Source organism: Chanodichthys erythropterus, chromosome 15, assembly GCF_024489055.1.
Source record: "Chanodichthys erythropterus isolate Z2021 chromosome 15, ASM2448905v1, whole genome shotgun sequence".
Taxonomy (NCBI): domain Eukaryota; kingdom Metazoa; phylum Chordata; class Actinopteri; order Cypriniformes; family Xenocyprididae; genus Chanodichthys; species Chanodichthys erythropterus.
Genome location: NC_090235.1, coordinates 10291651 through 10307919, shown reverse-complemented (window position 1 = coordinate 10307919; position 16269 = coordinate 10291651). Strand labels below are relative to the sequence as shown.

The window sequence follows — 16269 nt, the reverse complement described above, 5'->3', positions numbered from 1 at the left end:
TGCGTTACAATGTTTCCCGCTATTAGAACAACTCTGTGACGTTAGCGATGATTTTCACATTAATAACTTTTATGAATTCTATTGAGAAACCACAAGAACAGATGAGAGTCATTGTTCAACAATGAGAAATTATTGTTTCAATAAATGTAAAGCATTCTGGAGGGGAAGCGGGGGGGGGGGGTGTTTCCACAACACGTACGTTTACTTACGTTTTCATACACAGAAAAACATGCGATATTGATGTATTTATAGCACTAAAACATAAAAATACTTACATATGAACAATAAAATGCAAAATATTTACGTCCAAGTGTGAATGTGTATAAATTGTATTAATATCAAAATTGTGGCATTGTTGTTTGTATTCAATTGTCATGTTTTTTTATTGAATGCAGTTTATTCATCTCCTTAATATGAAATAACATTTCTGTATGACTTGAGCTGCAAAATCGTTTTGGAGGATTACATAATGTCAGTACATGTATATTAATTTACATTTATTGAAACCTCAGAAACATTGCTAAGATACGGACTATGTTATCTATTTCTGATGCAGAAAAGTTAGTTCATGCTTTCATGACGTCTCGACTAGATTACTGTAATGCATTATTAGCTGGTTGTCTTGCTTCTGCAATAAACAAGCTACAATTAGTACAAAATGCAGCTGCTAGAGTTCTTACCAGGTCGAGAAAGTATGATCATATAACACCAATCTTATCATCTCTACACTGGTTACCCATCAAGTTCCGTATTGGTTATAAAGTATTGCTAATGACCTATAAAGCTCTAAATGGTTTAGCTCCTGTGTACTTAACCGATCTTCTATCGCCCTGCAATCCTTCACGCTCTCTAAGGTCACAAAACTCTGGACTTCTGGTTGTACCTAGGATATCTAAGTCCACTAAAGGAGGGAGAGCGTTTTCACATTTGGCTCCGAAACTCTGGAATAGCCTTCCTGATAATGTTCGGGGCTCAGACTCACTCACCCAGTTTAAATCTAGACTAAAGACGCATCTCTTTAGCCAAGCATTCACATAATGCATCTCATACCAGATCAATTGCACATGACTACACTGTAAAAAATGGCTGTGAAATCTACAGTTATTTACTGTCGATTTCACAGTAACATTACTGTATAAGATTTTTACAGTAGAATATTGTAAAGTTTACAGTAAGACTGTAAAAATCACAGTAGTCCAAGAATTACAGTTGAAATCACAGTAGTCAAAGCATTACTGTAAAAAAATCACAATTTAGCCACTATAGTACTGTAAATAGTAAAGTAAACTACTGTAATTTTCCTTTTTTTTATCATATCTTTCTTTGTACCCCTTTCACATGGACGGCTCCAGATTATTGTTGTTCAGAATTCATTACCGGAATATGATGTAAATACTCGATAGTGAGCTTTAAGTAAAAGTGTAATATTAATAAATTAAAATGTGTCATGTAACTTGTACTCTGATGGACCTGCTGCAGGAGCTTTCTATTCCATACAATATATATTTTTTAAAGAATTCACATTAGATTCCAAGAATATGTTTTGTTTGTTTGTTTTGTGACCGTAAATGGGTGTTTGGGTGTAGGTGTTAACAGGGCAATAAAATATTTGATAAGCCTTATCTTAATCTCCAAAGTCTCCCCTGACATGGTCTAACAATATAGGCTTCATAAATGCATAATTTTTTTAGATATCATCCTCAGATTTGAACTGAAGCATTACCATTTATTATAAGTTGCAACCCAGCAAACACAGCACATTGTGACGACGTCGTCATTGTTAGTCGTCATTTGGTCAGTGTGACATTACTTTATGACAACGTTATGAGGACGTCGTGGTAATGTTCCATTTTTTAGAATCTTGGCTAACGTTCCAGAAACGTCGTGGGCACGTCCTCAAAAGACGTCGCTGGTTAATCCCACGGAGAATGTTGTAGCGACGCGATCCATGGTCTCCTGATAACATTCCAGACGTGTAACTTTTTGTGTTCAAAATGTACAAAAAAATCTACAATGGGAATGTACAACATGAATCTATTTTCCAAACCGTGTTTTTGTCTTACCCTGAATTATTATGGTACACCTAGAATAAGTGTGTATATTTGGACTATTTTAGACCGTGTAGAAACCGCTGCGGAGTAGCACAAATACCTGCGTGACTCGTCATAGAGATAACAGAGAGAAGTAGCTCCGGCTACAGTGTTCTTCCGCAAGGTATGCCGTTTTGTTTATGAACTGCTAGAGTGCCAAAAGACTTGTTTATATATTATATATATATGTTGTGTTTGTGAATTACGGATATTTATTGGATGGGGCATGCGCGAGACAAATTCGAACTTTTAAACAAGCAGGTCAAACGGACTTTAGGAGAATCTGAGTACTGCGCATGCGCATCAACGGTCGACCTCCAGCAGACGGACACAGAGTAAAAGGTAAGCCCTGCAAATCTTCTTTTATTCATCGTTTTTGCCCATATGACACTAAATATCACTTGTGACGAGTAATGTTAGTGCAGTGTTTTTGGTTTTCTAAATGTATTTAATAAATAAATTCCGTTTGGTTATGTGCGCACGAGCGTTGTCTCCCGTGAGGCGGTAACGTTCAAATCTGAGACAGTTTTACATTTTTTTTTTAGTTATTTTAAATGTAATGTTAACTGTTTAATGCTATAAACAGCAGAATAATCACTTATATTCGTTAAATGGCAACTGTAGTAGAGTGTTTGTTAATTTTAGACCCTGCCTGGTCTCCTGAAGCTCACGTGAACCATTGTGTATAAAACGGTTAACGTTAATCAGACACGGTTAATTACTTAACGATTCGTTTACTAAAATTATTTGTAATGACTTTCAATAATCCTGGTAAGTCAATGATTTAGAGTTGTTCATAACGAAATATTCTCGTTTGTCGCCACTTACTGGTTTAACGTTATGTGTGATTAGTCTATTCATTCCTATCTAACATACTTTTTATTTTCAGTAGCTGAGGAGAGACAGCCATGATGCCATGACAATAATTGATGATTAAAAGCAGGGGTGGGTATTAAATTCGTTTCTGACTGCTATTGATATGTATGTAACGTTCAGTCTTTAATTACCCTTTATATACAACCACATATCATTCAGATAATCTCCAGGTGGACTGCACGGGTCCAGGATCTAGAGATCATCCATCATGAGGACGATGTTCCAGGAGAAGCAGCGTATACTGGGTGAAAAACTATGCCTCATTTTTCCAATATCACAGGTAAGACTAAATGTATTTAAATTGATTTCAATCATGGGTCATGTCTTTCAGGTCTGCTTGATCATTTTGTTGTCCTGGATGTGAGAACATGGTCAAAAGGTGTGTCAATCAGCATCCAGCCATAAAAGCAGCCTTCTCGTTAAAGGGCTCAGAAGGACAAACAGGTAATTCACAGGGTTGAATTTCACAGAGACAAGATGTTAATAATTCTGAATTCAAGGGGTCAGCAATTTTACTATTTGATACATTTACACTTTTTATTTCAGTCAAAATTAAATCTCTGATTGATGAATCTGAACATAGTTGATGTGTACATTTATTTAGAGATCAGATTTGATATCTTAAAATGCACTGTCTGTCCAAAATTACAGACTTTCCTGCTGTTGGTGCATGTTAACCATCATCCTGTCATTGCTTCTTTTATGTTTCAAAAAGCAGACTTTATCATTCCAGGTCCTGATTAGGAGACGCAGAGAACATGAAGCTACAGTATGTGCCGTGCAGCTTATATTTATCAAGCAGTAAAAATGCTCAAAACTAAAAACAAGCATTTAAAAATTTTATGAAAACAGTCATTTATTACACTCCATTCATTCAACAGCAATGGTTGATTTTGTACGTCATTGCATCATTTCTACATCATTCCACATGCTTTACACTTTCAAATTTCTGTTTTAATCAAGTGTTTACATGTCCTATCGAACATATTAGAAAAGGTTTAAACCACCCCTTACATTCAGAATGAAATTTTAAAAAATTTGATTTGGCAAATTTATTCTGAATGACATTGTTGCATGTGACTTAAAGTTCACCCAAAAATGAAAATTCTGTCATCCTTTACTTATCCTTTACAAATGATACACAATCACATCACATAGGCTGCTTGGCAACCCTATATATATATATATATATATATTTTTTTTTTTTTATCTAAAACTATAGCAGCAACATTTGTTGTGTTTACATGGGTTCTAATAATCAGACTAGTAGCACAGATGGAACAAGAAGTCACATGTTAATTGGAATGAATTGGCCGGGTCCAATTGACATTTCATTCGGATTGAAAGAGCATGTTTAAAACTTTTTTTTAAATCTGTTCGATACTATCAAATACAATCCAAAATCTCCTTCCACTCATCATCTTATCCACAAGCTCCTTGTTTTGGCCGTTGAAATTAGCATTTTTACTGCTTAAATATAAACAGCATGGCACAAAGCTTAATGTATTCATTGTCTCCTAATTAGGACCCATAATAGATAAATGTTAAGTCTTGTTTTTAAAAAATCTGTGTAGTGCAGTCGTGCAATGTACCAACTGCTTTGATATGATTATTGGGTTAACTAACTTGTATGCAAAGGCTCACAAACTGTTAGAACTTTCACAGTGTACGCCTGCCAAGACTGTTGTTCATCTTCGAAACATAAGTGAAGATATTTTAATGAAATCGGAGAGCTTTCCATCCCTCAATTTACAGACCATGCAACTAACACTTTGACACTTCAAAAAGTTCATAAAGTGATTGTAAAAGTGATCCATATGAATGGAGAAGTTTATTCCAAATTTTTTGAAGAGACTTGTTCGCTTAATGCAATATACAGTTTGAGTTTAGACTTTTTTCACATATAAACATTAATTAGCAAACAATGGAAAATGGAAGCTCAACTTGTTTGTAAATGCACTAGTGTGTTGAATTTGTTTATTATATAAGGTGATCAAGTTTATTCAGAAAATTTGGACTAAACCTCTCTATTAGATTAGATTTACGATCTGTATGAAATTGTTTTATTTTAAACATCAAAGTGGCGGTTGTGTAGACTGTCAATAAAAGGAACAAAGCTCTCAGATTTCATTAAATTATCTTTATTTGTGTCTTGAAGATGAATGAAAGTCTTAACAGGTTTGGAACGACATGAACTCATGTCATGATAAAAACAATGTTATAACTTACAATATATACATGATAATATTTTAATGATTTCAAAATACTTTGAAGAATACAAAAAACATTTAGGTAATATTTAAATTATTTTTTTTGTGCTTTCGTGTACATGAAGATGTATTTTTTGAGGATGCTGCTATGATAGACCCTAGATTTAAGGGAAAGGTGAAAAATGAGTAAGTCTGACAGTGACACGATTATAAATGTAATTCGGTAATTTAACGGATCTTGCCCAAACTCACCTAGTCAGAGCCAGTTGCATTCAGTCAGTGTTTAAAATCTGTAAGGAAATAGCTAATAGTAAAATTGTTTAGAATATTAAAGTAAAACTACTTTAAAATATTATTATTTTACTATATTTTTCAACAAATGCAGCCTTGGTAAGTGGAAGAGACTGCTTTCAAAATGCAGCTTCTATCAATGTAATCTTCTCTTTCAGCTGCCAGAGGAGGAGGAGGATGATGGCAGTGGTGACCGAGACGAAGAGGAGGAGGAACATGTAAGTTAGACACACTTTCCTCATTCCTTTCTAACAAATAATAAACCTGACTACAACAACTACTACAATAACATTGTTTTTTAGCTTCCAGTTTGCAAAAATCCAAAGTGATCCTTGCCTCAGAAGAGCCTGAGAAAGACACACTTCCTCTTCTCTCACAGCTCTCCATCATCTTCCTCCTCAACACTGTTGGAAAGAGTGTTCTACACAGCTGAGGACACGGTAATGAGAGATCTCAAATTCTTCCTGAGAAAGTCCACATGTTTATTTTCTTGAACAAAAACTGTACATGTATTTTTGGGTGGGCCAAAGTATTATTTGAAGAAATGCTAAAAATCTCTATATTGCTCTTTATACATATCTTTTACTCTTTATGAGTGTCATCTTCTAGATTTTTTTTATCTTTTGGGAAGCTCAAGGACTGTAAAAGTTCTAGTAAAGCAGTATTAAAGCACATTACCTCAGTATATATATTACTCATACAGGACACTTAGGAAATGGTTTAAAACATTTTTTTGCAAATAAAGTAATATTTATTCTTTTTCACATATCATTTTTGTGCTAAATTTTGGAGAGTAGTAATCATAAGAGTATAAATATAATTGATAAAATCATTATTTAACTATACCCATCTCTCTAATGATGAAACACTTTTTCAATAAAAAGAACAAAACATTAATCATTGGTTACATTTATTTATTGATTGTATTGTTTGGTCTATGAATGTGTTTGATTTATGAATTCATGTTCAATTCTCTGTACTCATAACTTAATAACACTTGGTTGCATGGTAATGTTAATGTATTGGCTTATTTTACAAAGTAACAATGCTGATGATTTCATGGATGCAGTTTGTTTCTAGCCATTTTCTATCATACAATTAGAATTTATAATATTTTATAGCAGAGAATTAAGTGTTCAGTTCTGCATAGATTCTGTGCATGGAACACAGAATGTTCGTTAACTTTGGATGGTATAAAGGCATGTTGTCCAATGTCCATTATCCCTTTATGTTGTACCTGTTTTGTCATTCCTGTTCATCAAATGTTTTTAAATAAATAACTGTTAACAATTATCTTATTGTCTGCAGTTGATTGCTATGTTTTAGAATATGGGTGATTCTTTTAATGATGGCTAATATTAAATCACAGTGATACAGTATTTAAATTGTACAGCGAGAAACTGAATTTACAGTGATTACCTGTTATCTACTGTTTATAGTACTGTATTGCATACAATACATAAAAAAGTAGTGCTTAACTGTTTTTTGTATGTAAATGCAATCGAAATCACAGTATTTTTTTCTTCTACAGTAAAACAATCAATACTGTAAATACAACTAAAATCACAGTGTTTAATTGTTTTTTATTTTACAGTGAATACACAAAATACTGTAAATGGAAGTACAGTACCCTTACTGTAAAATGTATTCACAGTAACTTACTGGCAACAATTAGCCAGTAAGTTACTGTAAATACAAGTAAAATCACAGTATTTAATTGTTTTTGATTTCACAGTGTATACATAAAATACTGTAAATGGAAGTACAGTACCCTTACTGTAAAACGTATTCACAGTAACTTACTGGCAACAATTAGCCAGTAAGTTACTGTAAATACAACTAAAATCACAGTATTTAATTGTTTTTGAATTCACAGTGTATACATAAAATACTGTAAATGGAAGTACAGTACCCTTACTGTAAAACGTATTCACAGTAACTTACTGGCTAATTGTTGCCAGTAAGTTACTGTAAATTTCACAGTAAATTTTTTACAGTGTATCTTTGCTTAAAGTTATGAACAGCAGCTACGCTAATTATTCTCCTTTTGTTTTTCTGTTTTTGTTTTCGGGACACCTGTTCATCAGAGTACATCAGGAGTACATCAAGTACATCAGCTTCGGTTAGGATCCATCCTCTTAAGAAGACCTCAGATGACCATCACCTGTGAAGAGACGGCGCCAATTCCTGCGAGGACTTCAGAAGACGCAGTCATCTGGATCAACATTCACATTGCCCAATCTCTATATCCTAATTATTGTTAATGTAATTAATTTTCCAGGAGCTCTTTGCTTCTACCTTCAGTTAAACTGCTAACAGTGATTGTAAATGAATTACCTAAATTATATTATTTGCTAACTGCATTCTTTAAATTGTAATGTTGACATCCATTCTCTGTAAAGCTGCTTTGAAATGTTATGTATCGTGAAAAGCGCTATACAAATATATTTGAATTGAATTGAATTGAATTAATGAACTTGAAACCATAAAATGAATAAAATTTCTGTAAAATTGTGGCGAAAAATGCTACATTACTCGAATCTTTTAACATAGTGCGCATTAGTGACATCTGGTGGTCAGACTTGTTTTCTGCACCATATTTAAATCATCACGGAGCAGATCTATGGTTTGAAAAAGCATGTGACCAAACAAAGCATCGTAAGTCCATGACATGGAATCACCACAACTCGTGTCATGTGTAGCCTATAGCCTTGCACGTTTTATGGTGGATTGTGTTACTTATTTATGGAACACAATTACTGTTTACCATCTGCCGCTGGTTCTGTCGACAAGGACAGCTCCCGTAAACCTCATACTCATGACCGGAAAAGCGGAAGCGGCGCCGGTGACTGTGACGTAATAAAAGTCCCGCTGCTCGTGGGGCGTGTGTCGGTCCTGCTCTGCTTCATACTACAGTAACGTTAATAATCGCATCCATGAACATGAGTTCTTCCCGACTCCAATCCCTATTCTTTTGCACCGTCCGTTGAGATGGAGACCACATGTTCCAAGTTTCCGCTCTAAAAAACTTGGCGTCATCAAACTACGCCTTTGTTTTAAATATGCTTCTAGCGACCTCTAGCGGAAAAAAATATTACAGATTGTACCTTTAATGTTGTTACAAATTTGTATGTGGTATGTTTTCATGTAAAACGCAAAATTAGAATTTAGAATCTTAATTGAGTTCTTTTCCATGGAACAACCATTAATCTATCAAGGTCTAAAAAATAATAATAACCCTCAGGTTGTGTTCAGGTCATTTTGATTTTCTTTTTCCTAAAAATGCTAGTTAACGCTATCGCATTTGACAAAAACTTGCTCATTTGACCAGCAAAAAATAAATAAATAAATTAAAAATGCGTATAAATGTCACATTACTCTACTCTCCAAATATTTATTACACTGATTACTCACTGATATTTATTACCAAACAGCAAGCAGAATATATAAAGTTAATGATCTTTGGCGTAGGCCCCGTCTGTAGCTCACGTCCTGAGGGTTGCAGACGTTGCGTATCCTGCCTGAAGCTGAAGGCAGAGGCGTAGCCAACCCCCGGGGAGTATGGACAGGGACCATCCTGGTGGTAGTGGGGAGGATGGAGGTGAAAGTTTGCGTCAGCATCTGGGAACTCAGACAAGTGTAAGTACCGATCTTTTATACTCTAAGTGTTAGATAATGATTGGTTAGATCTGAATTAATAAGTGACGTAACATTTGAGTCTTCCCGGCAGAACTTGCGCTAGAGCTTCATTTCAAAGCAGCTTTACAGAGAATAGATGTCAACATTACAATTTAAAGAATGCAGTTAGCAATTAATTTACAATCAGAGTTAGCAGTTTAACTGATGGTAGAAGTAATGAGCTCCTGGAAAAATTAATTACATTAACAATAATTAGAAATTGGGCAATGTGCATGTTGATCCAGATGATTGCGTCTTCTGAAGTCCTTGCGGGAATTGGCACTATCTCTTCATAGGTGATGGTCATCTGAGGTCTTCTTAAGAGGCTGGATCCAAACTGAAGCTGATGTACTCTCTAGTCACAAAACAACAACAACAACAACAACAACAAAAACATTATTTGTGGGTAATTTTGGCAATATTGAATAATATTTAAAAGTATTCCATTCAATGTATCACACTAGTGTGCTTATGTTGAACAAGGAAGACATATTTTATTGAATATTGACAAATTTTTCCTCAAATAATGCTTTTTTCACTCAAAAACTAAGGTGCAAAAGCTCAGATCAATGAGGCCTATGAATTATCAGTCAGCATAAGTGATTTACAAGCAATTTTTTTAAAAGGCTGGACATTTTTTGACCGTGAACACAAAGGGTTTGAAACACAGCACAAAGGATTAAGTTATCTGACTCGACTTGCTACTGTATATTTCAGATCTTCTAAATTTACGTGAAAGTTTTGTGTAAGTTATTCACTAAAATTCGACAGATCAGTGATTTCACTTTTGAACTGTTAACATGAACATAATTCTAATTTTATGTTCCACAGAAAACATAACAGCATATGGGTTTGGAAGAAAATTAAGTTGAATAAATACTGACAATTTTGTTTTTTTTAATTTTGGGTCAATATATACCTTTTAAGACATTACATTGATGGACGAAGTAAAATCAGCACTGAATGGCAGATATAAAACTAAAACTACAGAACCAATGATTAAGGAGCTGAAGCACTTAACCCCTTAACTGTCACAGTCCCACTGGTCGGGCGCCTCCCAACCAGCACACCCTTGTTTAGCACATGGTTTAGCCCAGATGAAATGAACACTACTCAGTGTGAACACTACAGGCTATTAAATGTAACACTGAATTGGTCTTGGAATTAATGAGATAATTAGGTGATAACGAGCAGAATCACTGAAGGACAGAGAAACAACAAGAACTACGACTTCAGCCACAGCCTTCGATGAAATCAACTGAAGATAAAAGACATTAAATCACTGAAGATCTGATCAAACATCTCCACAAACAGCATTACCAGCTTCACTTATTACTAACCAGACTGACTTTATTTCTGACACACGTCTACAGAAGCTCTTATTGAGAATTACCAGAGGTTTAGATGTTGATGATTTGTTGAAAATAATAGTTTTGTTTGATGTCACCGTGATCGAGGTCAGTCGTTGCTTTAGTTAGTCAGTTTGACTCTTAACTTTTTTAATGTTAGTTTTACTGTGTCTGTTGTAGCTGTTTGTTACGGCAACAATGACAAGAGAAAATATGATCAGCTGCTTTATGATAAGAATATAATAGTCATGTAGTGGCTTATTTGATCACTGATCTAATGATTGAGCTTTATATGAGTAAAATATTAAGTTTGTGTTGACTCTTCTAGAAATACAATGATAAAACAGTTTTAGTCAGAAAAGCTGATTGAATTTAAAAACACATTGTACACTAAACACTTTAAAGCTCTGGCAAGGCTTTTTCACACACAGACATCTACAATCAGCGTATGAATCTCAACAATGGTGACATGCTTCATGCCACAATGCATTCTGGGTGCATCATGCAAAAAAGAATACATTGCAGCATTAAGCATGTCACCATTGTTGAGATTCATGCGCTGATTCTTGATGTATGTTTGTGAGTAAAGCTCATCGTGGTTCAAAGTGTTTAGTATACAATCTGTTTTAAAACACATTCAGATTTTCTGATTAAAACTGTGCTGGATCTTTACATGAATCACAATAAAACACAGTTAGTAAGATATTGCTCGTATTAAACTCAGTTATAAGATCACTGAATTAAGCCACTGCACAGTGCTTATATTCTTATCATGAAGCAGCCACAGCATCACACTGAGTTTTCTCTTCTTTTTCTTGCTATAACTAATTCAGTTACAGCAACCAGAGAAACCCTGACATTATAAAAACAAGTCAAACTACTCAACTAAAGTAAACTCTGATCACCATGATGGTAACATAAAAAAAATCAATAAAACATCAACAACAAAAAAAACTCTCTCTTAATTCTCAATAAGAGCTTCTGTATATGGAGTTGTTTAATCCTCTGCTGAGATCTGGAGAGATTTAATGTCTTCTTTTATCTTCAGTTGATTTCATCTAAGGCTGCGGCTGAAGTCAGTTCTAGTTCTAGTGTTTCGATTTTTTCTGTTCTTGTTGTTTCTCTTTCTTTCATTCATTCTTCTTGTTAACAGCAGCTATCTTCAATAATTCTCAATCATCACTCAATTAATTACTTAATTATCTCATTAAATCCAACACTGATTCAATGTTACATTTAACAGCCTGTAGTGTGCACTCTGAACAATGTTCATTTCATCTGGGCTAAAACATGTGGGCCCTACATGGGTGTGCTGGCTGAGAGGCGTCCCGCCAGCGGGATCGTGACAGTTAAGAGGTTAAAGCACTTACAGAAAAAAGTAAACGATAGATTACTGTAAAGTGTGACAGTAATACTATAGCACAACATATGTGATACATGACATGATCTCTAAATCATAAAAACAGGTATGAAAATCATCACCTGAGGCTCAACCATTCCATGAAATCATTGGTCTTCTGAAATTTCCTCTCCCAGTATATTTGTAAGCAGAGAAAACCGGGATCCTATTTGTTGTGTCATAGAGAGTTGCAAACGTATATCCTGAACCTGCATTTTTGGAGCCTTTTTCTTTGGAACTATATTTTTGACAGATTTTTTGGTAACGAACGTCCTCAGAGCGTGGATTCAGGATGCCAGGAATCACCGGAGGCTTTCCTCTAAAGAAAAACTCTCTACATTTATCAAAAGTTTGTAGAACTTCAGACATGACGAATGGACAGCTGAACGCCAGCAGCACAGCGAGGATCGACGCTCACGATAAACAGCTGCATATTCACCTGTGTTCACGCAGAACTAAATAAAGCTGAAGTGGTTGTAGAAACGTAAATACTTTTTTAAAAGTCGCCTTTAGTTCCACAAAAAGTCTCGCAGTTCAAACAGCCTCTGATCTTTTACACTTAAATAGCAGCAAAGATGATGATCTTTAACACTGATGTTCACACATTTAAATCTTTGAACCGATAGACTTTTATAAATAGAGCTGAAGTGTGAGTTTCACACATGATCTATACTCTAGTATAAGCCCTGGAACATAGTCACATTTATACTGCATTTGGAACCACTTCTTAGACTCAACCCAAGCCCTAGTGTTTCCATTTGACTTGTCTTTTGTGACCTGATCTGTGTCTTTTGCAACTAATATTGGCAGTATTTCTATAGCGATCTAGTATCTTTGGTTCACTTCTTCCCACTCAGCAAATTACATGCAGAAGACGTCTTTTTGATGTCTTGTCTCAGGTTGAAAAGACGTCCACTGAGGGGCCAGAATGAAAGTTTTTATGACGTCTTTTTTTGACGTCTTCTGGACATCCGATATAGACGAACACGCAGAATCACCAAAGGAGAAAAATCACAATTTTTAAGCCACCATCGTGGAGATGAGTGTTTGCTTTAGTTGGGCTCTTGACCCTTGACTTATTAATATTAGAGTTTGTTTGGGCAGTTAACTGAGTCATAACAGCCAGACAAGTAAAGAGAAGTAATCAGGTGATGTTTGTTATAGTCTCACATAACCATTATTTGACCTGAATTCATGAAGAGCCCAATCTCTCAGTTAGATTTAAATTATTGATTACAGCAGCACTGTGATTCTATAGCACGATATCTGCTTTAACAATTTGATTCAAATGATTTCAGAAAAGGTGTGTTGAAAAAAAAAAAAAGAAATCATTTTAGGCACACACAGACACAGAAGAATCAGCCTGTGAATCTCAATGACGGTGACAAGCAACATATTCTGATCAACAGATCAACTCTGAACATTAGAAAACTAGCTACTAAAAAGTCGCATAAAATAAAATATGAGAATAAAGGAAATTACTAAGACAATTCAGCTCATAATTTATTCATGCAGCAATGCATGATGGGAGCCATGGATGAATTTTGATTGGTGGCTCCCAGAATGCACTGCAACATAGTTTTTGATGGTCACCACTGTTGAGATTCACAGGCTGATTCTTGATGTCTGTGTGTGCCTAAAATGGATACTTTTTTTTTTGTTCAACACACCTTTTCTGAAATCATTTGAATCATATTGTTAAAGCAGATCTTGTGCTGTAGAATCACAGTTCTGCTGTAATCAATAATGTAAATCTAACTCAGAGATTAGGCTTTTCATGAGTCCAGTGATTCAGATCAAATAATGGTTATGTGAGACCAAAACCAACACCTGATCATTTCTCTTTACTTGTCTGGCTGTTAAGACTGAGTTAACATCTAAAACTATAATATCAAGAAGTCAAGGGTCAAGAGCCCAACTAAAGCAAACACTCATCTCCACGATGGTGGCTTAAAAATTGTGATTTTTCTCCTTTGGTGATTCTGCGTGTTCGTCTATATCGGATGTCCGTCTTCTGGACGTAATTTGCTCAGTGGGTTGAGTCATGCCAAAATCACTGGACAGTTCAATACATAAATACATCTATAGAGACAAGTATCATTTTGAAAGCATTTATTTGTATGGTTTTGTAATTTTCAAAGAAATAACAGGGTCAGAGTTATCAACAGATATCTGTTATACTCTTTTTATTTCATGCCATATTTACATTTAGAAAAGCTTAATAGCCACGTAACCAGGCCCAAAATGTTGCTGGTAAATTTCTAACTGTGGACCACCATGATTGCTTCTCAATGTCTGGCTCATCACAACAATCTGTGACTGGAGGCGGACTTACATCTGCATCTAAATAATCTGAACAGCCATCGGGAAACAGTTTGTTTTCTTTATTATATTTGCTCTTCAGAAAGGTCTGTAAATCCCCCAGTGTTTTTGGAGGGATAGTTTTGCCGTCTCCTTTGCTCTCATCTTTGTTTTCAGCCCAGTGAGCTTGAGACACCCATTTTTTGCTCTCTTTGTTATAGCAGCAGAACACTGTCCACATGTCTGAGGGAATGTTGACTTTATTTTTCAATAAGTGAGGAGGTGTTCTGGTGTTCGACACAGCTCCTGTCAACACATAGGCCAAGATATTATTTTCATTTTTTTCATCACGGCACTTAGAATCCATGGTACTTTTGACTTTTTGCTCCATGACACTCCAGCTACCGCCGTTAAAGGTTGTGTACTGTGGCACAGCATTGGTCAGTGTGAATGTAGATTCAGCAGTGTCTTGATCAGCTGCATGGCAGCATGGAAATAGGTGACCGCGATTCACATGTTCTTTGTTCACGTAGTCTCCGTTGTTAGCCTGATTGGGAAATGCACTCATCCCAGCGTTTAAATCATCAAGCTACAGAACAGATAACAGACAAACAGAAGGACACAATATTGATTTTTTTTTCTTCTCAAACATAACTGAAAAAACAAAATAGGATTTTGCAACCTCACCTGTGGCTCCATCATCCATGGAACATTTGGTCGTTTCCCTGTGTGCCCAGTATATTTGTACGCTGAAAATAAAGGGATTTTATTTTTTATGTCGTAGAGAGTTCCATATCTGTAAGTGTTCTTATATTTTTGACAGATTATTCTGTACTGATTCTGATTCTTTGAGACTGAATTCTCCAGAATGCCAGGAAACACCGGACACTTTTCTTTAAAAAAAAAGCCTTTGCATGTTTCAAATGAATCTACAACATCAGTCATGATGAACGGAAAGCCAAACACCAGCAGCACCGAGACAAAAAACAGGTGCATCTTCAGTTGTGCTGAACCAGATCACCAAAAATAAAGCTGAAGTGGTTGTCGAAAGATGAAGGTATGTGCAACTTCCAGGAAGAAACCCTCTGTTTTTATAAACATACTGGCCAGGGGCGGATCTACCGGGGTGGCAACTGCCACCCTAAAAAGCTAGCCATCCCATCTGCCACCCCAAAATTATCACAGAATAAAATATAAATGTAAGCAGTGTTTCAAGTACTGCTTTTCAAAAGCGGCGCTTCAATGTGATGACCTAAAAAAAGTCAGCGTAACGCAAAATAAAGGCAAGAAAACACTTCTTTCAATATAAATGGCATGATGGTTGCACGCGCACGCAGCGCGCCCAGTGTAGTCAGCTTCATTAATTAACAAATGACTCTTATGAACCGGTTCTTTGAGAGTCAAAAACACAGCGCAGCCAAGTTCACTTACGATTTTTTCCCCTATTTATACGTGAATCGGAAAATTACTGCTTCCCGGCTAACTCAGAAGTCCTGTGAGAAATGTAATCCCATCCGAATATGTCTGAGATTCATTTTCCAATTTTTTGGCGAGATTCACCGCCCGCCCGCTCCACTTTCATCATGGTTAAAGGTCTTTTTGCCATCCGACGAAACAATAACATGAAATCAATTAGAGGATCCCGATCACAGAAAATAATAGCAGAGTCAGGTAAGAATCTAAACGTATTTTAACTTTCTCGATTGCATACACATTATAAGTGATTCAGTTGGCCCAGTTTCCCAAACCATTCGTTCAGTTCTCAAAATAAACATTTCTTAAAACGTTTAACAATGACAACATTTGGTAGCAAAACTGATGACACAAAAGTCAAAATATGAGAGAGAACTGAATGAATAATTTACATGGTTTTATTAGATGAGGGAAGTTTCACTATTTTACAGCACGTTGTACAACCTTAAAGGATTAGTCCACTTTTAAATTTTTCCTGATCATTTACTCACCCCCATGTCATCCAAGATGTTCATGTCTTTCTTTCTTCAGTCGAAAAGAAATGAAGGTTTTTGATGAAAACATTCCAGGATTTTTCTCCTTATAGTGGACTTGAATGGGCA

At 35.5% G+C, this 16269-nt stretch overlaps 1 protein-coding gene across 1 annotated transcript; it reads right to left on the bottom strand.

The window, feature by feature from the left end:
- Nucleotides 1-14020: 14020 nt before the first annotated feature.
- LOC137002030 (endonuclease domain-containing 1 protein-like) lies at nt 14021-15241 on the bottom strand. The gene is made up of 2 exons (XM_067361471.1): nt 14882-15241; nt 14021-14783 (listed from the first exon to the last, which is right to left on the bottom strand). The coding sequence occupies exons 1-2, from the start codon at nt 15188-15190 to the stop codon at nt 14112-14114; spliced, it is 981 nt and encodes a 326-aa protein (XP_067217572.1). The 5' UTR covers nt 15191-15241; the 3' UTR covers nt 14021-14111.
- Nucleotides 15242-16269: the final 1028 nt, after the last annotated feature.

Bases quoted from the DNA above. Each gene is read 5' to 3' on its own strand.
- LOC137002030 (XM_067361471.1), bottom strand. From the start codon at position 15,190: ATGCACCTGTTTTTTGTCTCGGTGCTGCTGGTGTTTGGCTTTCCGTTC. The intron at 14,784-14,881 runs GTGAGGTTGCAA...TCTGTTCTGTAG, and splicing joins CATGGATGATGGAGCCACAG to CTTGATGATTTAAACGCTGG.